This window comes from Abramis brama (assembly GCF_963993115.1).
Source record: "Abramis brama genome assembly, chromosome: 9".
Lineage (NCBI taxonomy): Eukaryota > Metazoa > Chordata > Actinopteri > Cypriniformes > Leuciscidae > Abramis > Abramis brama.
Genome location: NC_139971.1, coordinates 14,279,856 through 14,306,042, shown reverse-complemented (window position 1 = coordinate 14,306,042; position 26,187 = coordinate 14,279,856). Strand labels below are relative to the sequence as shown.

The following is a 26,187-nucleotide window of genomic DNA, read 5'->3' as shown; positions in this document are numbered from 1 at the left end:
TTCTATGTAAAGCGCTATATAAATGTAACAAATTATTATTTATTTTATTATTATAACTAAATATCTTTTATTCACAATGATGACTCTCTTTGAATTCATTTAAATGCAAGAACAGTAGGAGTAAATGACAGTAGTATTTTTTGTCACACTACACTAAGATCTGATTTTGGGGTAAAATGTTGTAACAGACAAGCGTATTATCAGTCTTTTATCTGCAGGTTTTCTTCCTCACTGCTAGGGGTGCTATGGCACCAAAATGTGCTTGTTAAGTAAAGGTGGGTTTGTAGAGGAAGTTAGCAGAACAGCAGCAGTAGAAAGCATGGCTGTGTCTGAAACCGCATACTCACTGAGTAGGTACTTAATTTCAATAAGTACTTACTTAACAAGCGCTAAAAGAGTAGGTACTTTATAGCCAGATCTTAAGTATGAATGTGAGCTGTACATCATCCGCCATGTTGACGTCTTCATGTAACCTACGACGGTATCACAAGCGCAACAACTTAAAAGATATGAGCGACAGGTTTAACTCATCTATCTGTAAATATCTTGATATTGATGAAACTTTCTCATTTTGTGTCTTGTTGAAGAAACAGCTGCCCATTTATTTTGTGAATACATTTAGGGTTGATTTAAGTTCTTATATTTTAAACCCTACTAATGTGACCCAGTTTTATCCTTAACGATATTATTTTTATTACGAAAACCTTCATCTCTTGAATATGTTGTTCATTTCTTTATTTTATCCACAATTTTTCACCCACAAGCAAAAGTGGCTTAAATCTCCTTTATGTTTCCCTCCTTTTCTTGTTGAATTTACCTCTCATTTCATCCCTCAGGCTTATAAATAACAAATAACAACAAAAAATGATTTTTTTTTTATGTATTATGATGAATTATTTAAAGATATTTAACCTTGTCATTGTTCTTTTTTCCTGTGTATAAAATCTCATATTATGATTTATGCAAACCCATTATATATATATATATATATATTTTTTTTTTTTGTGATAATTGTTCATTGTTAAATATACAACCATGGTATCTTTCCCTGATCTTGTATGTAACTAAGTTTGGCAATAAAAAAATGATATGAGCGACAGGTGCACTAACACCTCACAACATCAGTAACTCGACAGCCCTAACTAGAATGGTTCTCCACAGCGTTAGTAATGTTTGTAATGTCTGCACAAAGGAGACGGGCAGCTGCTTGAAGATCTCGCCTTTGAAGAAAACTGTTGATTTTATACTCGAAAAATTTAAGTATCACTCCTTAAATTTATATTACCCCAGAACAAATTGTATTGCTAGCCCACCCCAAAACTTACACACAATAATAATGATAAATGCTGGCCAATACTTAATTATATTAGCTTTGTTTTACTGAAAATGATATAATTTAATAAAACAAGCAAAATGTAATTTGTTTTGTCATATGACATAGCTATGCATGAATACACTCTAGATAAATGCAGTGAAAACATTTAAATTTTCAGTCAAGCAATGAATTAATGCATTAAATAATTATATTTTATTTACTGACAACAATAAGAAACATGAATAAATTAGTAAAAGAACAAATAAAATTAACCATCAATAAACAAATGAATATACAAGTCAACAACACATGAAACTTTATTCAAACTACAATCATGTATTTACAGGCGGTGAACCCCACATCCTACTGCCATCTCAACACAGCGGTTCCCATTCTGCGGCTTTATTCTGATGAAGCAGCTGACCGCCAGAGGTGAGCCGTGCATTTGTGCCTGAGGTTGTTGCGTGCTGCGCTGTGCTTCACAATCTGAGGCAATAAGGGCAGGTGGAGTGATGGAGGGTCTCATCCATGGCACAGTTTCCAGGATTCAGCTCTGGGCTCCTCATCCTCAGTGCTCACACCAGTCTGCTGACATTTCAGATCCTACAAAAATACACAAACATAATACAAAAGCAGTCATTTTAACCGCACAATGTAATTTGATTGTATTAGAAGTAACAAAATTATCTTACTTTATATTTTAGCAAGATCCATAAAATTCCTTACAGGTCCTGCTCAACCACAAAAGCTGTGCAGCAAATGCACAGAAATCAATAATCAGAAAAGTGTTGTAATAGCGCTGTTTGAAATTAAACTACAACTTAATATTTAAATAGATTTTGTTATTCATTTCTGTAGTATACTCACTCAAAGCCCTCTTCAGCCACTCTCCACCAGATAAACACATATCTGTTCATCTGACCCTGTAACATCCAGACAAGATTCACGTTACCTCTGTGATTTATGAACTCAACACTACATTTACATGCTGATGTTGTTGCTGATGTGTTAACTCACTTTTTATCCAACATAAATGTTCCTCAATTTATCAACAATACAAATGGACAAATAAAATATATAACTTATGTTTATTTACTTTATAGATTTGTTTATTTACCTTACTTATAGCACATTTGTCTAATGTAAGCAGTGTTGACAAGAGTGAATTCTCTTACATAATAAACATCACTCAGATGTCTATTTCATGTTGTGATGTGCTCATCTGCATTACTTATATAAGATTTTCCTGTCAGATGTAAATAGACATTTAAAATGAGCGTCTTTAAGATGTATATGGTTTATGTAATCCACTTTAGATACGTAAACGTGTGCTTACTGGAGCTCCCCTGATAGCTATACATAATAAAATGTGTTTTTACAGCAAAATCACAACTATACTATACTGTCTAACTCCTTTACACCTTCAACAATTCAACAGTTTACTCTACAGTAGTTCAACACATGCGATTTTAACACAAGGAACCGTGTTTACTCACATTTGAAAGCACCCGCGTCGCCGATCTCCGCGATGTTCGATTATGACGTATCCTCATGCGTGGCCTCCTGGGATAGAAAAGTATCCATCGGTTGAGCACTCGAAAATCTGGCCGGAAGCAGTAGGTCATCCGGGAACTTCTCGCCTACTCTTTTGTGAATACTGATGTACTCCTTTCACGTACTGTTTTCTCCTACAATATAGTAGGTAAGTAGGCATATTCGAACGCACTATAAGTATACGTACATCCGAATCTCGCGAGAATTAGTACGTCACCCAGGTAATTCTCGCCTACTCTTTTATGAATACTAAGGATTCGTACATACATTTTTGCTCACCTACTGCTTCTCCCCTACTATATAGTAGGGAAGTATACGGTTTCGAACACAGCCCATGGCTTACCTGCATTTGTGCTATGTCCTGGTTGGGAAATGTTCCATTTCAAGCTCAATTTAAAGTAAGGATTTGTTTTCTTTCCTGTTATTTAAAAGTATGCCTTGCTGATGATGTTTGTTGCTAACTTCCTCTACAAACCCACCTTTACGTAAGGAGCGCATTTAGGCGCCATAGCACCCCTAGTGGTGAGGAAGAAAAACTGCAGATAAAAGACTTGGTTACAGGCTTGTCTGTTACAATGTGGCCCAGAGAGATTCCTGAGATTCAGTCAATCTTAAAGGGGTCATGAATTGTTTCCTGGTGTCAGATTGTTTGATATGTACTGAGTATTTATTGTCATGACTTCGGTCTGATCTGCAGTGTTATGTTGTGTTTGTGAGTGAATGGTTTGGCAGCAAGTTGGTCCGCTGTTGCACCTCAGTTGATCTACTTACACTGCACTGTGCATCAGGCGGTGTTGTGTGCAAAACTAAGCAGGGCTCTCAAAACGATAATGGACAGCGTGATGGCTACAATTAATTTTATTCGCTCCACATCAAGCTTCCAACACCGCTTATTCCGCATGCTGCTGTCAGAAATGTCTGCTGAGCACCACGACCTGCTTTTGCATAATGACGTGAGGTGGCTGTCCAAAGGCAAAGCACTGGAGTGTTTCTGTGGTCTCAGAGAGGAGATCATAACTTTCCTCCGCAGCAGCAAGCAAAAAAAGGCAGAAACGCACTTGTCACATACTGGACGACAACTTCATGGCCGATGCCTGCTTTCTGAGCGACATATTCAAACACCTGAATGATCTCAATTTGGGACTACAAGGCAGAGACAAAATTGTCATCGACCTTGTGGAATAGATGCATGCATTCCAAGTTAAACTGGACCTTTTCACAACTGATTTGAGCACAGGCCGAATGCTGCATTTTCCGACACACCGCAAATGCATCTCATCCCCCGCACAAATCACTGATGTGATGACAGATTTCATTGCGAGGTTGAAAAAGAACTTTGTTGGTCGATTGGATGGACTTGTTCTGCCCACAGAGGTAGCCGTTTTTGTCAGAGACCCGTTCACTGTTGCAATAGAAGGGGACTTATCCACCAGAGCAAAGAAAGTGGTCCCTTTCCATTGACGAGGGGAAATTCACACTCAAACTTGTTGACATGCAGTCATCTGTAACCATGGCACAGGAGCTTTGCACTAACGGGCCTGCAATGTTTTGGACTGATGTCAATGTACATCAGTTCCCTAAAATTAAGAAAGTAGAGATCGTCATGCTCAGTATGTTTGTAATTCATCCTTTGTCCATTATAGCTGTGGTAACTCCAAGTACTTAAACTTTATTTGCCACAATCAAGACTTATAAAGCATATGTAATATGCATAAATGTTTCACATTGTTGGCAAAAATCTCAACTATGTAACAAGATATTTGTTTTACATCGGAAGTTTTCAAAACAATTCCACAAATGTAATGGTGGTGACCGTTAAAAATTATTTTAATATGCAAAACTGATCATAATATGCATACCCAATCATAGCACTGGGTGTTTACATCCAAGTCTCGAATGTGGCATCAAAACAGAGTTTTTGAGAGAGAGGGTCAAAACCAGATATAAAATAGCCTAATACTTCTAAATTAAAATCTTGATAACATTATAAGTGGACCTCAGAGAATATACATGAAAAAAAAAAAATGCAGCTCTTGACCCCTTTAATGCCGATGTGTTCAATAGGTGATTTTAAATTCCTCTCTATTAACACTACTGTGTCCGACATTTTAAATAATCAGAGTATCACATTTTTATGGTCATTCTAACTGGTAAAAAATAATAATAATCAAAACAAGACAATTGCAATAATATAAAGTAAATGGTAACTGTTATGATCTCTTCTGGTCGTTGACTGCATTACATACAAGCTCTGTGTGCACATGTGGGTTTACTAGCCAGAGTTTGGGGACAAATTTCTGACAAAAGTTCTGACAAAACCTGGCGAACTCAATTGTGTCAACGTCAAATATTCTTTTGGGGTATGGTTCAGATTACACTGCAGTCATTATAATTAGTTTGTGAAATCAACAGAAGTCTATGACATGTCCTCTTTCATAGAGCTATAAATGTGTGTGTGTGTGTGTATAGGCCAACAGGTGTGCGGTGCAGCTTATGCACATTAAAAATGAAAGAGGATTGTGTTGTGATGGAGCCCGGGCCGCCTGATGCCTGACCCCTCTGTCTCTATGTCTCTATGGCTTTTGTCTGGCAGTCAGTCAGGCAGGAAGAGACGCCACCTGAGCAGAGTGAGGACTCCACACTTACATCACACATCTCAGTAAAACTCATACAACTATGTGTGACACCAACTGAGAAAAATCATACTGAAGTTACAGTGAGCAGAGAAGGAGACCGTTTGGGATTCAGGAATATCTCTGTAGGCTTATGTAACCATAGGGTCAGGGGTCGAGGCAGTGGGGGAAATCTATAGAGCCTCAGTTTATGGGATGTTTAGTGCCTTTGCGGGGCCATTGTTTAACACTGGGGGCAGAGGGCGTGTGTGTGATGGGGGGCTGGTCCTGTTTTTAGGCTGCATGTCACCCGAACATATGTCACACACATTCTGACACACTGATTTACAAGCCATATGGAAATCCAGCACTGTGCGTATGTGATTGTGAATGTAAGCATAATTCAATGAAGCAATATGCCACTTTTTTTCACAGCTTCGAGTGGCATGTTGCTTTTATAAAGTGACACAAAAGAAACCTTAATTTTAATAAAAAGAATTAAAGACCCATATACTTCAAAATTGGCAATTTTGATCAGTATTTGTGTGTACTACAAATTTGCTTATTACCTTTGCAACATGCTAATGTCAGGTTCTACTGAAATCAACTGCCAGAATTAATCACAAATGTCTTAAAGCACGGTGTTGTACACATTATTGAACGGAACCTCAGAAACAACTCTGTTAGCGTGTCAGTTAGGAAGATGTCTATGTATACAGTGAGAGAGCTCACTATGGTTTGGAAGAGAACTTTTGAATCGATGCGAATGTTTAACTTTACCTCTCGTACAGGTCGGCTCTCGCTCCTCCACAGGCCGTTGACAGTTTTGGTGGGGGCTATGGTGACCACAGGTGGGGTACTGGGTACGCTGTGTCCCCCAGGAGGCACTATAACTGGACCCATGGGGCCCCGCTTGGGTGTACTGACTGGGGAGCTGTGGTTAGTGGCCGGAGATGACACAGGAGACGACTCGCTGCTGATGGAAGATCCTGCTAAACAACAGGACACAGGAGAGAAAGAGTTCATCAGTGATTTAGTCAAGTCACCTTTATTTATATAGTGCTTTTTACAATACAGATTGTTTCAAAGCAGCTTTACAGAGATAACAGGAAAATAATGCAACAGAGTTTGTTTCAGCTGTACAGCAGATCTAGAAGAAAATAGCGCCATAGTCCAGCGCTATATATATATAGCAGTGATAAACATTGATGTCATCGTCCAGCTCGGTTCAGATATAATGTTGTTATGTAATGGTGTCAGTGCAGGCAGATCAATAATATTGTTGAATATTTAGTGTCCCCAACTAAGCAAGCCAAAAGCCAAAAGCGACATGGATATTTATCCATTTACTGGTCAAGTTCGTGCCATTCGTCAGGGTATTTGTCTCTTTAAACATATGGGTAAGATTAAAAAAATCATGCTGTTTCTGTGTGATATTGTAGCTTGTAAATAAAGGCAAACTGAAACATTGCAAACACACACACTGCACCAGCTTCTTGCAAACGCAACTCGACACTTGTGCGCACCAGTTTCTTTTTGACTAGTACAGCTTTAAGTGGAAAGAACACACACTATATACTGTAAATATAAATGTCTCATGGAGTGGAGAGACAGACACAGCCTACGGCAAACATTAGATGGAGACAGTGAACGGGGAGGGATATTTATGGAGGAGGACAGATGACAGGACAAGCTAGGATGAGAGAAAAGACAAAGATAGAGAAACAGAGGGGAGAGAGATGGTGTGGTAAGTCCTGAAGTCTTATCAGCATGGACATTCAGTCAATCACAGGCCAGTGCTTGATCATCGCTCTCTAAAACTGTTATCATTATCGCACCTCTCCTCGCACTCCATCTTTCTCTCAGTCTGTCCGCTGTGAGCAGGGTCTAAAACAAACACTCGCCAATTTACAAGAAAAAAAAAAAAGGAATAGTTCAGCTAAAAAATATAAATTTTGTCATTATTTAGTCAACCTCAAAGAGGATGTGAAGCAGAATATAGCTTCAGTCACCATTCACTTTCATGGCATCTTTTTCCACTCAATCAATGAAAAAGAATGATGTCCCACGGAAAAAATGGTCTAAATTTGAAGTCTTTTTAACTAATATGTACTTACATTATAAAACATTTGATACAAAGTACTTTATAATAACTGTTGTTTGTGAGGAATATTCCATATGTATCACAGGAAATATATAGATAGTGATATATAATGGTGACAGAATTTTCATTTTTGGTGAGCTTTAAATATATATATGTGTGTGTGTGTGTGTGTGTGTGTGTGTGTGTGTGTGTGTGTGTGTGTAAATGAGGAATGTCTCTAGCCGCTGCATCCGTTTTATTTAGGCTAGTCTGTTATGACTTAAAACTACTGTATTTTACAAAATATATATCCAGTTGGTTTTTATATCATCTAAATTGTGATGTGACTTATATTCCAAAGCTACATACTGTGCATTTTGTTAGCACAAGATTAGCAACCAAATGTATGAATATGGAAATATTTGAATTTGTACCACATGAGATGTACGTGTCCCCATAAATTTAGATTAAGTCATATGTCTGCTTTTATTGTTTAGACATTACTGATGTGCGTGTTCGTACAGAAATGTTTTATCTTGTGGGTTTCAGTTTTTATCTCTCTTCACATTCAACTTTAACACAGTTTGTACAAGTTTATTTGTGCATTTCCCCCATGCAGGTAATTCAGTTTTGCCTCAAATAGGCTTGGTGTTTATAATAAATGTTGTCTACAAAAAATATACACATAAATACATGTGTTACGTTTTGATGAAGACAAGGTAAGAACAGCGGATCTAAATGCAGCATAAACATTTATTAAATAAAACAAAATAACGATATCCAACAAGAGAAACAAACAAAACAGTGTTAAGGCACATACAACACTAGACAATTAACTGAGAAAACTAAGGTCAATATATACACACCAGATAATGAACTGAAATGAATCAGGAGTGATATAATCAATAAACCAATGAATTGCCATGACAACCAATGAAAACAACAACAGAACGTGACAACATGTTTGATTTCAGTGTTTATACTGTTTTACAACGTTTCCTTTTATTTACCAGCATTTTACATTATTTCCAGAAGGAATAATAAAATGTGACATACACCAATGCAGTTTTTATTTTTTCTCTCAGCAATCAATTTTGACAAGGTGTGGAAACTATGGTACATTAAATCTCACAAGCCTTAAAGGGGTAGTTCACCCAAAAATGAAAATTCTGTCAGTAATTACTCACCCTCAAACTTGTCGGCCCAGAAAGTTAGTTTATCAAGCGACAAGAATACTTTTGTGCACAAAAAAACAAATAAAAACAACGACTTTATTCAACTATTCATTTTCTTCTGTGTGGGCCTCTGACGTGAGTTCACGTAGTGTAACAGCGCAGCGCAACGTCAGAACGAAGGCTCACTATTGGCCAGCATCACACGCATCACACACATGACCAGCGGCGGCCAATAGTGTACGCAATAAACAACGTGAACTCACTCGCATTGGCAGAAAAATACTCATTCAAAGGTTTGGATCTGATATTGTCTTAAAAATTAAGCCGGATAATAATCGGAATAAGAACCCGTTTTCAGTCATCTCAGCCATACTCATTCAAATGTCAAGACATTCATGGCACAGGCCTGTCTTGGGACAAGCCATTAGGAGCTGGTGTTCTCTGCAGAAAGCTTTTAAGAAAGACGCCACAAAGGTTTCTGTCAACAGCAAAGGAGGAGCAAAGGTGAGCGGAGGTGAAGAGACGCTTGCTGCAGTAATTACAGCTGCACACCATTAAACATGCATGCAGGCAGAGAGAGAAAGAAAGAGAGGGAGAGTATGAGAGTGAGAGAGAGTGAGTCCACAACAGCAATTAGCAGCTGAGTCCCAGTAAAGACCTGAGCGTCTCCTCCTGTCTTGTTCAGTCATTTAACACAAGCTGATTATTGCGCGTGTACACACACGCACATGGACACACACACACACTTCTGTTCCAAAAACCAGTATCCATTACTCATGTAGCATCACATTCCTGACTGAAAAAGGGCTGCAACTGGTTATTTTGAAAGAGGTTAAGAGGTTGCATAAGAGGAGCACAATTAATTGTTGAAAGATCACAATCTCGATTCAAACACCCAAGCAATCTTATTCCAAAATGCCAACGATTCGCCAATGCCAATCAAAGCTTTGACAAGTACGATTACAGCGGAACATTAGATCTAATGACGTAGACGAGAGTGGAACTCCTTATGAGCATTTCTCTCGGAAAAGCGCGCCCGCGCACACGTCGATCAGAGGAGAGCGAGACCGCGCACATCAACGCGCTTCAACAGGAAATCATCGGCAGCGCTGCACAGGTTTTATAAACAAGGCCCAGTTCGACGCCGGATTTGCAGATCGTCTAATGCTTAAGGATGGAGCAGTCCCAACGATAAAGGTTCACGGTCGTGCGTTGGAACCGCAGGCGGTGAGTAAAACTGCTTCAAATGTCTGTGTGTTGTTAGCTATCGGCGCGCAAGCACCGCCCACACGGCACGCCTATAGAAATATAATAAAACTAAAGACTTTTTGGAGATATGAAGGATGCAATACTACTCTATAGGTACTCAAGATTAACATGAGATTGACTGAAACTGAGTGTTTCACCCCCCCTTTAAGATCTGCACTGCTGCTGCCCCTGAGCCAGGGAAAGCAGTTGACGTATAGTGAAACAGCTATTGTAGGCTATGTTATTTTGTTTAGTTGTCTATTTAGAATCGTGGGAGAATCGTGATCTCTATTTAAAAAAATAAAATGTGATTCTCTATTTATCCTGAATCAAGCAGCTCTAGGTTGTATTAGTGCCAAATAGCAATAAACAGGATAAAACCATCTTTTAAAAAATACCTTTTAATGAGCCTTACTGAATAACAGGAACAAATACATGATTTTTTTTAAATGAAAAATTACATTTTTGGTTCACTTGAACTTTATCTTATAAAAACAACAAACCGTCTCGCTTTTTGATAGGGCTGTGTATTAGACTGCTCATGATACCATAAACACGTTATGATACTATATCAGCTAAAGTATCATGATACCAAATGGTATCACAATACCGTGCAGTATTGTGTTAATTCATAATTCAAATCTACAAAATGAACCACATTTTTTATAGATGTAAATGAAAACAGACCAAATTTTCCTCTGAATTTTGCCCCTCTTTATTAATGAGAATGAACAACTGGCTATTACCAAAAAAATGAAAAGTGTAAACAATATCAATCTTAGCACTGCAGAAGTGGCACAGAAGCTGAATCTGAAGTGACATTTAGATGTATTTACACTGACAGTTTAATCCTGCTCAAAGGTGGTATTAATGCATTTCACACAGCAATTACAATTGCATAAATAATGTTATGAGAATAATGTTTTAAATATAAAATTCAGAATTATAGAAATATGAAATGTTGTAAAAAAAAAGAAAAAAAAAAGAAGAAAATAATAATAATAGGCCTACTTTTAAATGGGAAACTAAAACCGCCAGTAGGTGGAGGCAAATATTAATGATTGGGTCACTGATTCAGTCATTCAACTTATTCATTCAAAATGGCTGATTCATTCAGGAATGAAGCAGGCAGGGTGCCATTTGGGACAGGGCCTGCTTCGTTCCTGAATGAATCAGCCATTTACAGAATCAGACTTCCTACGAGTCTGCACTTTTGTGTCGTAAAGGCGCTTTGACTGTCAGGAAGAAGTCTGCTGCGGAACTCGAATCAGTGCTGGCTCAGCAAAAGTGCGCAGTGAGGGCACATATCGACCGCAAAGGGGGCGCTCACGAGCACCCTTCTAATGACAAATGGGACACCATACGATCTCATGGACTTAGACACATGCACGCGATAACCATTGTAAGTCCACAAGACCGAATGTGTATATGAATGTGCCATTTGGGACAGGGCCTGACTGTTTTTATGAATGGCTCACTGAATCATTTATTCGTTCAAAAACACAGTTGTGTGTTGCTCAGAGAAGCACAACAGTCCTGATTGGTTAACTATTTTAACTGGTGAAATAGAGCAAAAACTTCAATATTGTCAATGTTGTGTCTAAAATGTCATTTAATATGTAAATCTAAAATGTCAGTTAACATTTAATATTAACTTTTGGTTTAAGGGGCATTTAAAATCACATTTATCACATTTGCAATCGTGCTGATATTCGGAAAAACAGCACTCTTGCTCGTGTCACATTGCTAATATAAATATAAAAAACAAGACAGGAGCTTTTTTGCCCCCATATTCTGCAGTTTGCGACTTTGACTGGAGGACAGAATGAATATTAAAACATATAATTAATTAATAATGTTAAAAATCACATTAAAATGATTGAAATGACTGATATGAACCGAGTGCAAATGCTGCCATGATGATGAATGGAATTACATTCATTATCGCAAAGATGGTAGAAACTAACCATTACACCTGTTAGTGGTCAAGTGAGCAAAGGACGAAGCGAGAGAATAGATTCTTATATTAAGATATTATGATGTTGAAAAGTGATATTTGAGGCGAGCTTAGTTTTGATGAATTGCACCATGAACAAAGGCATGCAACATCTCATCAAATGAACTGGAATCAGACGTGTGTTTGAACTGAAGTGTCAGAAAACACTCAATACCAAATAAGGCGCGAAATCCACACAGCATTTACAACACAGGGCACAGCAGGAAAGCAACAGCGCCCAAAAAGACTCTCTTGTAATGTTTTTTGCAGACATAGTGTTCAAAGTAAAGTTTTAAATAGTGTTACTGCCACAAATACAACATTACTTACTGTAACAATACTACTACCATTTTAAAGCTTTAGCATTGCAATACTACTGTAGGACTGGTATACCGGAATGGCGTGACAATCTATAAGCAGTTTTAAACTTTTTTTATTTTAATCGATATATTTCAGCATTGAATGCGTAATTGTACATTTATAATCAATTTATCGCTGGCTTCATCTAACATCTTGGATTAATGTTTTTCACAGAGCTTAGTGCAGTGTATTATGGTATTTGCCTTCTCCACCATTCTGCCATTCTCCTTGGAATTTTGCCAAAATGAGGCATGGAATGAGGCAGCCTTCATGTCAGGAGTGTGATGTCTATGATACCTATATAAGCAGTTCAGGAGTTCAGTAACGCCTGTGGTCATCACTGATCAGCTGCTCATCTGCTGCCGTTTCTCACTGTCTTCTCATTTGTTTCTCCCATGGTGACACAGTGACAGGACAGTGTGAATAATTCAGCAGGACTGCAGGCACATGTGCAGCGAGATCCATCCCACCCCACCATCACCCCCTTACAGATTTCTTCTCTTTTATTCAATCCGGCACGCGCTCATCCATCAAACATCATCATCCTCCTCCTCATTCTCCAGCTCTTGTGAGTGTGGATCTGTCATACATGCATTCATATTTGGTATGTCTTTACAGCATCAGTGCTAAATTACTGCACCAAATATCATCACAAGAGTGTGTGTATGTGTGTGAGAGACAGACATCAGGTCTCTCTCAAGTAGGTTTTATTGGTGCCTTTTCTTTCAACTGAAACACACACACACACGCAGGCAGATGGGCCTCTTATTGAAACACACACCATCTGAGTCAAACTGGTGTGCTTTATGAGATGCTAATGATATTCAAATGTATTCAGTGCAATGCGTCTGTGCAAGCTGCTCTCAAAGGAAGCCGTGCCCATGTATGGCCGAGAGCTTCCAACACTTCCTGTCACGCTCGGAATGCCACTGAAATGAACAGATTTCACACTGCAAAGAGAGAGAGTGTGTGTCGGTGTGATTAATGTGCATCTCTTCTCTCTGAGGGTTCGTCTATTAACCCACCTCTGCCTCACACTGACCACACACACACACACATACATTTCAGGCTGCATTAGAACAGCATCAGCAGTTAATTAAACAGCCCATTTCACACCTGGTGTGAGAGCAGAACTCAACACGCCTTAGTCCATATGCTACCCCACACACACAAACACACACACGTGATTGTTTTGTGGTGCGCTCACATGCTTCATTCCATGAAACCGCAGATATCACGGCGGTTCTCATCTCAATGAGATAGAAGCCTGATTCTAAGCACTCTACAAAAGGCAGCAACTTCACACGTCACACAAACAGTGCACAAGAGACCCAACTCTCAATTGATTCCAGTAGAGTTTTGAAATGAGACACAATACTATAATGAAGCATAAAAATAAACAGCACAAACAAACAGTCGTTTTTATATTTTGTCATAATATTCTATGAAATATTCTATTTTATATATATAAAATAATATACAAAGATATAAATATAAATTAATAATATACATGACACTTTTGGTACGGGGACAAAAAGCAAATGTTGTTTGGACAGGATTGAATGAATTACCACAACCACAACTAGAGACTCACTCCTCCCCTATACTTCTGTGTCTCTGTCTCCTCTGGATAAAGGATGAGCCCTTTAATATCCAAGTCCACAAGGAGCAGCTAATTAATCACACACAGACACCTGCTGTGAAAGAGACAGATCGGCTGTGTACTACTAGAGTACTGCATACTGCTATTTTCCCCCCAATAGTTTCTAGTATGCAACCATAAACATTTGACATCAGGTTGCATCCAATTATCATCTCAGAAATAAATGGTTATCTTGCATTTGTAATCAAATTTTGAGTAGTGGTTGACCGATTTTCTAATTATCAGCATCGGCCGATAAGCTTTTCTAGATGGCCGATGTGTCCAAGAAGTCCTCCCTGCAGCCTATAGCGCGATGACGTCATTGATATCAAATACGTAGTTGACGTTTTAACAAGCATGCGCTGTAGTAGGTTTCGATTACATCATGAAAGTTTTAAATACGCACGGGCGCGATTACCTATTACATTATCCAGAAATTATATTATTTTAGAAAATCTGTATGACATATTCCATAATAATGGCTATAGTGGATGAATTTAAACATTAAAGCTTTTACATTATGGCCCATAACATGTTTTTCTCCCTACTGGCAGCTTCAAAGATTTGCAATACTGGATATGCATTTTGTATCCTATTTTATCTCCAACGACACTGCCCAAATTAGTGCTATTATCATCCATTATAGTATTAATCTAATGTAATCCATAAGTTTACACGAAGCAGTGTAACATGATAGATATGCAGAAGTTGCACTATGATTATTAGGATATCCATCACTCTTACAGAGTTAGTTGAGTTTAAAAACTTATCTCTTTTTGTCTGTTTTTATCCATCATGTAATTTCCCATATACGTAATGCCATTCCATTTCGATTTTTATATTTCTCTAATAGCTAAGATAAACATTCTCATCAATAAAAATTAAAATTAAAATTAAAGAAAAGACGGGTTCACATGACTAATAACGCGGCACCCCACAGTCAAGTCAAATAAATGTTTATTCATTATAGTTGCTTTTCATAATTGTCTAAAACACACACACACAAAAAAAAACTGGAGATCATAGGTTTAACTGTAGGCCATACACTCAACTTCAAAATATTTAGAAGGAAAAAGTCTGCCTAGACAGAGATTGAGCTCTCTCTTGATAATGCGCTATTTTCATGCAAAGTAATGTAGGCTAATTAATAAGCTAGGCCTATATCACTTGTTATCAACTTATAATAACTATTTGTAAGAGCATTCAACGCTATATGAATATGTACAAATTCCTTTATTCATTAGAACGTTGATCTATCTAGGGATTTCATTTGCATAAAAAATATAATTGTTTTCATTGTATTAATATTATTACCTGACATTGTCCCCAACAGTTTGTGAATTTGTTGGACATTGCGATGTTTTAACAGATCGGATGCCAGACAGACATAAGATAGTTTTTCTTCTTTTTCTTCTTGTCATCTTCATTTATTAAATCTCTTATGGTATAAAAAAAGACGTCCCACATATTTTAATATAACTCTTAATCTGTCATGTAGGCTATAGCACAGTGAGTGAGAGAGAAAAATTATATATTTGATTAATTCATGAACGAATAAATGCTACATTACAGAAATATTAAACAAATAACAAAGAAGACTATATAAGACAGACTATGAGTGGGAAAAATAAAGACAATAGTTATAGATATTTGCAGTCTATTTGTATTCATAAAGGACCAAATTAAACAAACAATAATAATAATAATAATAATAATAATACATAGGTTTATAGGCTATTCAAAACACTATGCCCTCATTGCTTAAATACATTTTAAATACTCTATAGCTAGTAGTGTCTAATGAAACAACAATTTGTATCTATTTATTCTATCTTTAACTCGGCATTACAGTTTAAATTACATTAAATACGAGATTAATACATGCGTGTTAAAAACATCCTATTCCGCGCATGCGCGTCGAACATCAACTACGTATAACAATGTTTTTCAATGTTAGAATGTAATGTGATTTTAAAGTCAGCATGAAACTGAACGTATATCCTAGTGAAACGGCTTCTGGAATGAGGAAAAAATACAGGGCGGGACTTGATGTCGACCTCTGGAATTGATTGGTTCGTAGGAATTTGGGCATTGCTAACTGAATGGAGGCAGATCTGAATGCTAGTTTGCAGTCACTGCGACATTCTGGAAAAAGAAATAAGAATTGTCAATTTTTTTAAAATGTTTTTTTTTTTTTTTGTATATCGCCCAGACCTACAGCAAATACACATTTATATCATTAAATCAAGTCTTTGAATATCTAATAAACATTTAATTTCACTAACATTGCAGACTAAGTTGAATTCAGCTGTGAAAACTTTTAAAATGTGCATTTGTAGACTGCATAAAAACGTGTGTACTCTGTGCGTAACTAGTGCGTATGCTAGTTTGCAGTCACTGCGACATTCTGGAAAAAAAATAAGAATTGTCAATTTTTTTAAAATGTTTTTTTTTTTTTTTGTATATCGCCCAGACCTACAGCAAATACACATTTATATCATTAAATCAAGTCTTTGAATATCTAATAAACATTTAATTTCACTAACATTGCAGACTAAGTTGAATTCAGCTGTGAAATCTTCTAAAATGTGCATTTGTAGACTGCATAAAAACGTGTGTACTCTGTGCGTAACGGTCGTGCGATCTGAATGAGGACAGGAGAGTTCAGCTGTCACTGGAGATGCCAGGGACATGCATGTACTGTATGTAAAATGAGTGTTACCTTGTCTTTATTTGAAAAATTATGATTCCCAGCATGTACAAACTTGCATACTTCCTTTTTATATATATTTTCCTTTTTTTATTTTATTTTATTTCTCTATTTGAGAAAAATACAAATAGGATTACAGAAAGTTTATGTCTGTTTATTTTACTGTTTATCTTTAAATTAGTCTGAGATTTATATCGACCATCAGCCACCCTGCTCTCAAAGTCAGATATCGACATCGGCCATCAAAAAAATCATTATCAGTCGACCACTAATTTTGAGCATTACAATAGGATTAAACAGACCACCCGCTTATTATCATACTGAAATACAGATAAAAATAACTGAAAAATGAATAAATGAATACATACATACATAAATGCATAAATACAAATGTACACTGTAAAACGTATTTAAAACAATAAATGCAATAAATGATTATTAATAATTTAATAAAAACACAAGTACATTATTAAATAAATTGAAATAAAAATTAAATAAAATGTAAAATGTTTGTATACAACTCAGTTTTTATTTTATTGGTTGTTCAATAATTTTGATTAATTGATTATTAAATAAATTTAATTTTCAGCTTTGGTTTTCATCTAAATGTAAACTTTAATTTCGGTTTCGGCCCATCACTAATTTATTTAGGTATTTATTTACCATTTAGTTTGTGCAGAATACATTTTTATTTCACATTCATTCACACTTATTTATTCATTAGTTTTGTCCTCGAAAGTATAATGTGCTTTTTAACTGAACATTTTATTGCGTAAACTGCATGTTCATGTACACATGCTCTTGCCTCTAAAATAAATAGATGAAATGAATGAAAGTTTTGGGAAATTGGACATCAGCCTACACTGCCATCATTCAGATCACCCATCTAGTCTGTAAGCTCCTGCGGCCTACAGCTGTCTGGACTGGAGACAAATAGGACAGACACTGGGCAGAGGCGTTTATAGAGCTGTTTTTAACAGTGCGAGTGACCTAATCATAGTGTGCATCATCTATCTGTTTTTAAACGCCACCCACACACGGGCCACAGAGACAGACATAATGAGAAAGAAAAACAGAGGGCAGAGTTAACACAGGTGACAGAACACAGCTAGCTGAGGGCTGAGTATCAGAATAACATCTCAACACTGCAGCTTATTCTGACCAAGAACCACTCACATAAGACTCTTGTCAACACTTAAAGCGACCAACCAGAGTTAGTTTTTCATGTGATGTGTCACTGGATATAACTATGAGAGCAAAGGTGTGTTTTTTTATGATATCTTATTCAATCAAGTCTGAGTGTTTCAAATAAAACTGTCATAAATCTCACTCATTTCGTCAAATCTAAAGACCAACTGTAGAAGCCACAAACGGTCAAAATCCAAATAACGCACAGAACAAGAAAGAGAGTGCACAGAGATATGGCAACATCCAAAGAGGGACAAAAAAACCCAAAACAGACAGGCTTTGACTGAAGTCTAGTAAATCCAGAGTATTACACACAACACCTATAGGGTACATCACATTAACGTCCAGAGTGTTCACAACTAGAAATTCTTCACAGCAGGGTGTTGGAGCCATCCACCCCAAAGTGTTACCTCCCTGGAGAACTCTTCCTGGGTCTGCTGGAGAACACTCACACTAGAGGACAGGCAGAAGACAGGAAACATGTGGTATATCACAGATTCTGTCAGAGTGTTAAAGACTGCTTCCCTGCTGAGACGCTGTCTGCAAACACAGCCGAGCACCATGTAGAGAATGTAGAGTGTGTGTACATTCGTGTGCATGTGAACAGTATGTACAGCATGTACCTTCCTCAAGCTACATAAACAAACACCATCCGTTTGTACACAGACATATCTGTAATTAACATATCTGTAGAAAGCGCCACTCTCTGTGGGCACACAGTAACATAGAAGGTCAGGATCTGGTCCAAACTGGATACTTCCTTAAACAGTTAAGACAAATATTCACAAAGACAGCAGGTTAAGATGGAGGTCTCAGCAGACAGCATTTATAACCTATGATCATCATCACTAAAACCCATCCAACATAAATGCAAACTTGGGAGATCCCATTCAAATGAGAGAGCTGTGACTGTAAACTCATCTATCCAAGTGGTGATGGGGGTGGTGTGCTATTGTTATATCTCTTTGTGAAATCTAATTTAATCATGTTATTTAATTTTTGTCCTTTAACCTGATAGACATAAAGCAAAAGATTCATTAAAAAAAATCTGCCATTAAACAACTATGTAAAACGCAAGTTAAACACTGAATACAAAACAGTTAAATAAATATTATAGCACAGTGGTTTATTAATCCTGCAATAAAATCCTACAATACACCATGAAAATTACAGGTAGGTACATCAATGTTCCCCTAATGAAAATTTGGAAGCGCAAAACATAAATTATGCAAGTCAACTCAAGACACGCAACAGATGTTTAAAAAACAAACCATTATTTAATTAGCCTATGTTTCAGCATAAACATACACTAGACAGGTAATGAAGATAATCTAGCTAACATTTAAAATATATTGCCTTACAAAGAAATAAAATTATTTCTAAATAATGCAAACAAGTCATTGGACAACATTACTTGCATTTAAAGAATCAAAAAGCATGTGCCATAAATAAAATGGAATAGGCTATGCATGGACAAAAATTAACAAAAATGTAATTATTATAATTACACTATATTGTTGGTGAAAATAATCGTAAAATAATAAGAGAAAAATAAAAGTGCTATTTATTATTAACAATGCATCAATGCAGAAACATCTAAAATAAACATTAGCTACTCTTTAAAAAAAAAACAGCACTGAGCTGTGTGCGCTGATTCTGAAGAGTTGAATGAATACGGGGAAACTGCGCTTTGTTATATGAGATTTATCAAACATTTAGAAAACATAAACATAATATTACAACTTATATCTGCACAAAATAACGCAAATGCACAAGTGAATTTGAACTAAGTTACGTAGTAAGAATGTGTTGTGGATGCGCTCTTCCCATGATTATACGCTGTACGGCAACTAAACCCAAAGAATTCACAATGTTTTATTACAATAGTTTCTCATTTTTTTTTCGCCTCCATCTGCCGGTACATTCAGAGCAGTGGTGCCGCTGTTGGGGCCTCTTTGTGGCTCCCCTGTCTCTGTTACAATAATGTTATGCATAAAATGGGGCGGCAGTGGCTCAGTGGTTCATGTAGATTGTCTACAAACCGGAAGGTTGGTGGTTCAATCCCCGGTTCCACCTGACCAAGTGTCGAGGTGTCCATGAGCAAGACACCTAACCCCAGCTGCTCCCGACGAGCTGGATCGCCTTGCATGGCTGACACCGCCGTCGGTGTATGAATGAGTGAGTGAATGGGTGAATGTGAGGCAATGTTGTAAAGCGCTTTGGTGGCCATTGGGTCTGTGAAAGCGCTATATAAATGCAGTCCATTTACCATTCCATTTACCATGACATTCCTGATCATTAGTTATTAATGTCATGCATTGCTGTTTGAGCTGCATGTGTTGAAGTTAAAGTTGATCACCAGTAGGTGCTTTACTATGTTAATTAACTTAACTATTAGATATATATGCACAAAATAAAAGTAATATTAGTAACTGATTTATGATTTAGCACTGTGTTAGCAACGCTTTTTTATTAAACATTTTAATTTATTTACATTAGTAAGCTACAGGACATCGTCTTTCAAAACATGACCTGCGCGAAAGAGAAAAAATAAATGAATGCGTCATTGTACCCAGCACTTCTGAAAATGCACTTCCGAATGCGTCTCTGTCCCCAGCACATTTCAAACCAAACTGACACCCATGAATATTACAACTTACAATTGCACAAAACAAAAGGCTGCGAATGCACAAGCGAACTGTGCTAGTCATTAAGGTCGGTGTAACTCTGTTCATTATAATTTTATGTAGCCTATATATGACAGATTTGCGCTACACGTTGCACTTAACTGAAGTTTCCTTTTCGAAGTGATTCCAAATTCCAAACATATTTCAAGCAATTCAAAACCATCATGGCAAAAAGTGCACATCTGAAGTGTCACAGCTGAAGGAAATAATAAATGTTCTTATCGGGGCGACAACAATAACATTAAAAATGCCTTAAACAGAAAACGATGCGATCCGGCCGCTCATTTGCACAAAACAGAGCCTGGTGGCTCGAGAACGCAAACCATGAAATAGGTTCCAAGGTACAAGCCTTGAAAAATTTATAATACTGAATTTGTATCGCTTCCACGTAACCACGTGAACCGGAATTATCCCGACAGCGTTTTATCTGTACAGAGGTAAAGGGAAGGGAAGGAGGCCTTCACAGGGGAGAGACTAGTTGACACTTCAGGACTGCGTTGTCGTCGTGTCCAGGCGCAGGTCCTTCATCAGACCTCAATAGGGAGTGCCATGTAAATACGAGTCATCAAACATCAATATGAGTCATCAAACAACTGTCATTAAGCAGCCAAGAAATACGGTGTCAGAGCGTAATGTTAGAAGATGGTGAGCCCAAAAAGACAGTCTTAAAAATGCTAACAGTCAAAGAAAAGCCTACCGCTGTCCTAAAAGCGGCCACTTCGAAGAAACGTGTGATCGTCAACGAGTGGACGAGTGTGTTAGTGGAGGCGGGGCTAATGTGCATATTCATAGAACCACGTGTACTAAATGAGGTAAGGGTGTAGTGTTACATTCAAGCTATTTTAAGGCATGAAGGAAATTTGTTTTATATATATAAATATGTGATTTTGGTGATCAAAGGTGAGTTTTAAGGGATAAAATGATTGACTACAGGGGGACTTTAAAATGTGAGTGAATTTGGATTAGAAGTATTGTTAAATTTGTGGAAAATCGGGTGACCAAATCGTAAAACAGAATACAAAACTTCTACTCAGCCACTGTGTTTGTCAGGATTTCCGGCATAGCCCAAATTTAAATGTATTTACTAGGAGTGTGCCGGTTTCAGAATTGGTGATGACGGTTATGACGTGAGTCAAATGTGACGTTCGTCTGTTATAGGACAACTTAGTTTGAATAAAATTAATATTTGTGTAGTGTTCAATGTTGTTATCAATAGAGATACGCGAATGGGGTATTAGTTCATAACTCATCATCCGCACCAAAGTTTTTTGACCAGATTTCAAAGCCGCACCCGCCCGACATCCGCTGATCGCCATCTCCTGATCGCCATCTCCTGCTTTCAGATGAAGCGGCATTAACACAGAGCCGTAGTTCACTGACACTGACAAGCTGAGCAATATCGCATTAATTATCGCAGGCAATACGTCCGTGATCATCTAAGATCACCGTGAATCATCTTACCCAAACATTGGAGTGTCCGTGCTCAACTAAGGCAGAGGCGGCATTTATGCCGGTGAATGATTATTGGTATAATGATTCAGTTCGACTCCCAAGACAAGACGATGCTCACCCGACTGGCCAATAGGAACGTGGCCCCGCCCATGACACAATTTTCACAGTGAAAGCAGAATCCTGACACGAGAGCAAGAAATTGCATCGAGAGCAAAGAAAAGCGTTTTGAGAGAAACACTTCTTTCTTTTTTTTGAGAAAATGTTTTCACACTGATAGCAAAATATATATATTTGAGAGTTTTTTTCAAAGTATTTTGAGAGAGATTTTTTTTCTCAGAAATAATTTTTAAAAATTCAAATTTATATTTGTTTATGTTCTATGAGAAAATACTTTCTCTCAAAACTTTTTTTAGTCTCAAATATTATTTTTTTTGCTATTGGTATGAAAACTTTTTCTCTCAAACTTTTTTTTTTCTCTCAGATCATTTATTTTCTCGTATGTAATAAAGACACAATTCTCTCTCCATACAAATGGACTGATTCATTCAGTAACAAAGCACCTGCTACGGCTTTGTTTGGAACTATTTTCGCCAGCAAAATAGAGCAAAACAGGCAATAGTGTCTAAAATGTAAGTCCCTCATTTGTTTATTAAACTGTTGTATAAAATAAATATTGCATTTGCAATTGTGCTAATGTTCGGAAAAAGAATGACACTCTTTGCGTGATTGCTAAACTATACCATATAAAATAAATATAGGCTAAAAGACAAATACTCATGCAGGGGTATTTTTACTGTATTTTAATAGAGTATATCGCACAGTAAGAGCGTGCACTCTAAATGCGCACGTGCAGTAGTCTAACCTAAACCCTAAATGGCTACATCACGCAGTGTATGCACTCTCTAGGCGTGTTTTTGTTTGGTTTTGCAAAGTGAGGGACATCGTTAAAACAACAATTACAATATTATCGTAGATAATATATATCACACACCCCTAGGGTAGAGTACTTTGCAGTGTGTGTGTGGATGGCCGTGTTCGTCCGCCACCAGCGAAGACCATTTTTGACCCAGGAAAAACCCATGACCATGACTTGTAGGAGAAGCAAACTTGATTTATTTCAGTTTGAATTCCACTAAAGGGTAATTATCATAGCAATAAAAAGACGGTACCCAGAGAGCATCTGAGTCCTTAGAGCACTGACACATAGGTCAAGGATCAAAAGTCAGGGGGGCGCGGCTTACCTCGGGGTTCCTCGGCCTGCTTAGCCAGCTTGCGGAGGGCAGCGGCGAATCCCGAGTGGGCGGATTGAGATGCAGGACTGCCATTGGGCACAATAGAACCGTTGAGGGGAGACGGGGTGAGGGGACTGACGGTCGCCGTGGTGCGGGTCGCAGTGGAAATCATGCCTAACGATGGTGACTTTGGCTCATGGCTCATGCCTGAGAGAGATAGAGAAGTGGAGTGAGATATTAGGAGCAATAAACAGGAAATACATGGACCTCACACTGACAGGTTGACTCATGGAGGACGTTAACAGCCTGACACAAAAAAACACTGTCTGTCCTCAACAGCTGCAGGACAGAGGTGAAGGAGAAGAGGTCAAAGGTTATGCCCAAGGTCACAGGCGGTTTGTCTGTGAGGATTCACACACATTCTCAGAGTCTGTAGCAAAATGCAAAAACACCAACAGATTAAAAATGCTATACCTCATTTACACTGATTAAACAAAGAATCACAGAATAAAAAATATAAAAAAAGATCCAGACTAAGAATAGAGGAACAATGGGCCTGGAAGAATTAAGGTTACTATCTCTAGTTTATTATTATCAGATCGAGCATGTGGCAAACAGACCTTTCTCACTGACGTACCTGTGCCCAAGCAGGCCCTGTTCTGGCCAGGCATCATGAAAGCCCGGAATAATTAGGCTGGTATCGTGTCGCCTGACTGCGATCAGATGTATTTTACAGGAATTAACTGTAAAATTAAATCTGAAATATTTAGCTTAAAATGAATCAAAAGTAAGGCTGCACAATGAATGCAAAATTCTGCAATTTACTCAAATCTTCTGCGTACATTCAGAGAGAATGAGCAGTTCTTCTATCTACAACCCCCCACCCCCCCCACCCCCACCACACACACACACACACACACACACACACAAGAAATCAAAGAAATGCCAGTATCAGCTGTAGATATTATAAAATTAGAGTAAAACAAAAAATTGCTTTCCTTTCATGACAGTGGAAACATGGGCTGATTCTTAGAGCCAATCACAAATCCACCCCCATTACAGTAAAACGAGAGACAGACAGACAGACAGACAGACAGAAGAGCTCTCTGAAGACCTGTTCACCCACTGCACTTTACACGAACCGCTCAGAGCAATTAATAATGAAAAACAACAGCAGCAGCAGCAGCACTGAAACACTGATCCATCACACACAACGCAGATGTAAAGCGCTACTGTGTTCACATTCCAGCTCACTGATGCATAATGGGAGGGAGTCACAAACACACAAGCGCTGAGAACAATCACAACACCTTTACATTAACATCACACACACACAAGCACATAGCCAGTCTGTCTCAAGTTTACTTCTTTGTACAGTTCACAAACTGTCGCTCTTCAAAGACTGTTCGGAGCTTATCTAACAAAGCAATACACACAATCCCTTTTCGTCAAGTCAAATGTTCAGTGTAGCAGCTGCTGCAATGTCACATGACCTTCCTCTCCACCCATAATTCATCTGCCCTTCTGAGATAAAAGAGAAAGAGAGACAGAGGTGGCCCCATGTCTCTCTCTCTCTCTCTCTCTCTCTGTCTGTCTGTCTCTGTCTGTGTGTGTTGAGGAAAATCCTGATCCAGAGGTGGTGGCATGTTCAGACGTGCTCTTCTATTGCAACAATCTCCTTCCCCCTGCGTCTCGTTCTCTCAAAAGGCACATCTGTGCTCCACCTCCTACATAAACTGCAAAGCAGAGTAGAACAAGCACTAATGGACAGTTCATAATGAGCAAGACTTTTTAATCGCAGCAAGCCTTTTCATCTAAAAATAAATAAATAAAATGCTTGGACCTCTTCACACTGGTTTTGAAAATTTGTGTCATATAGGAAGAAGAAGAAAAAAAAAATCACTAACCCATAAAATATCATAGTTATCACTAAGTTGTCCCTAGGAAGCTCTAACGTATAAGCACCTTGTGCAACTGAATAAGAATCTTGTTTGGAAATAGACCAAGCTGCATTACCTACTTATGTTCATCTGAAACTTCGTAACAATTCTGAAAAAAATTATAGCACAACCTCAAACCTGAAACCAATTCATAGCTGTGCACATACAATCAATATCCTTTGAAAAGTGTGTCAACAAACCAGAATCAAGCAATGTTCAGAATCAACAATGCCATGGTAAAAATATATTCTATACACACACACACACACACACACACACACACACACACACACACACACACACACACACACACACTGTAGCTAGTAGCTACCTAGAACTAGAGCATGATACACTTTTATTCAGGTCGGTTGACCTACCTAACCATAATTTTCACTGGTGATTTGTGTGATTAGACCTTCATGATCAGCCACGATAAACCCAGAGATGCAGGAATATAACGGATTCATTTAAATTGTAAAAATTCTTTACTTTCAACCTGCAAACATTAAAACAGGAAGTGAAGGGTTAAACAGAGGAATAGAAGTCATCATCACCCAGGCCACAATGACTCAGTTCTCTTTCATCCTGTCGATGCTCACAGCTTTCTCACAGAGAGATAAAGACAGAATGTGAAAGAGAGACTCATCTCAACTTAACAACATTCTCCGACGCACACATGCACACACACACACATGCACACACACACACACACACACACACACACACACCTAATCAACTGGGGAAAAAAAGAAAAAAAATTAACAATTTAATAATTTATTACTTTTTTTTTTTTACAATAAGGCCATATGAGACGTCATGTTTTAAAAAAAAATTCTGTGTTGTCTGATTTAATTTTGGATTCATGATATAAATGAAATGAAGGCATAAAACAATGACTAGTGACAGTTGCATTAGGGCAGTTCTTATTGCTGAGCCCTTGCTCTGAAGAGTTTTGCATGCAAAATGATATGACAAGATTTTATCAAATAAAAT

The 26,187-nt window shown here is 37.7% G+C and overlaps 1 protein-coding gene across 3 annotated transcripts in view; it reads right to left on the bottom strand.

The window, feature by feature from the left end:
* gse1b (Gse1 coiled-coil protein b) overlaps positions 1 to 26,187 on the bottom strand; it is a 272,652-nt gene that overhangs the window by 22,561 nt on the left and 223,904 nt on the right. For 2 of the 3 annotated variants that reach the window (XM_084124100.1, XM_084124102.1), the window contains exons 3-4: positions 23,264 to 23,461; positions 6,262 to 6,473 (exon numbers count right to left, since the gene is read on the bottom strand). In XM_084124100.1, the coding sequence (XP_083980226.1) occupies positions 6,262 to 6,473; positions 23,264 to 23,461 (410 nt within the window). The remainder of the gene's footprint in view (positions 1 to 6,261; positions 6,474 to 23,263; positions 23,462 to 26,187) is intronic. The other variant, XM_084124101.1, reaches the window with a different exon arrangement.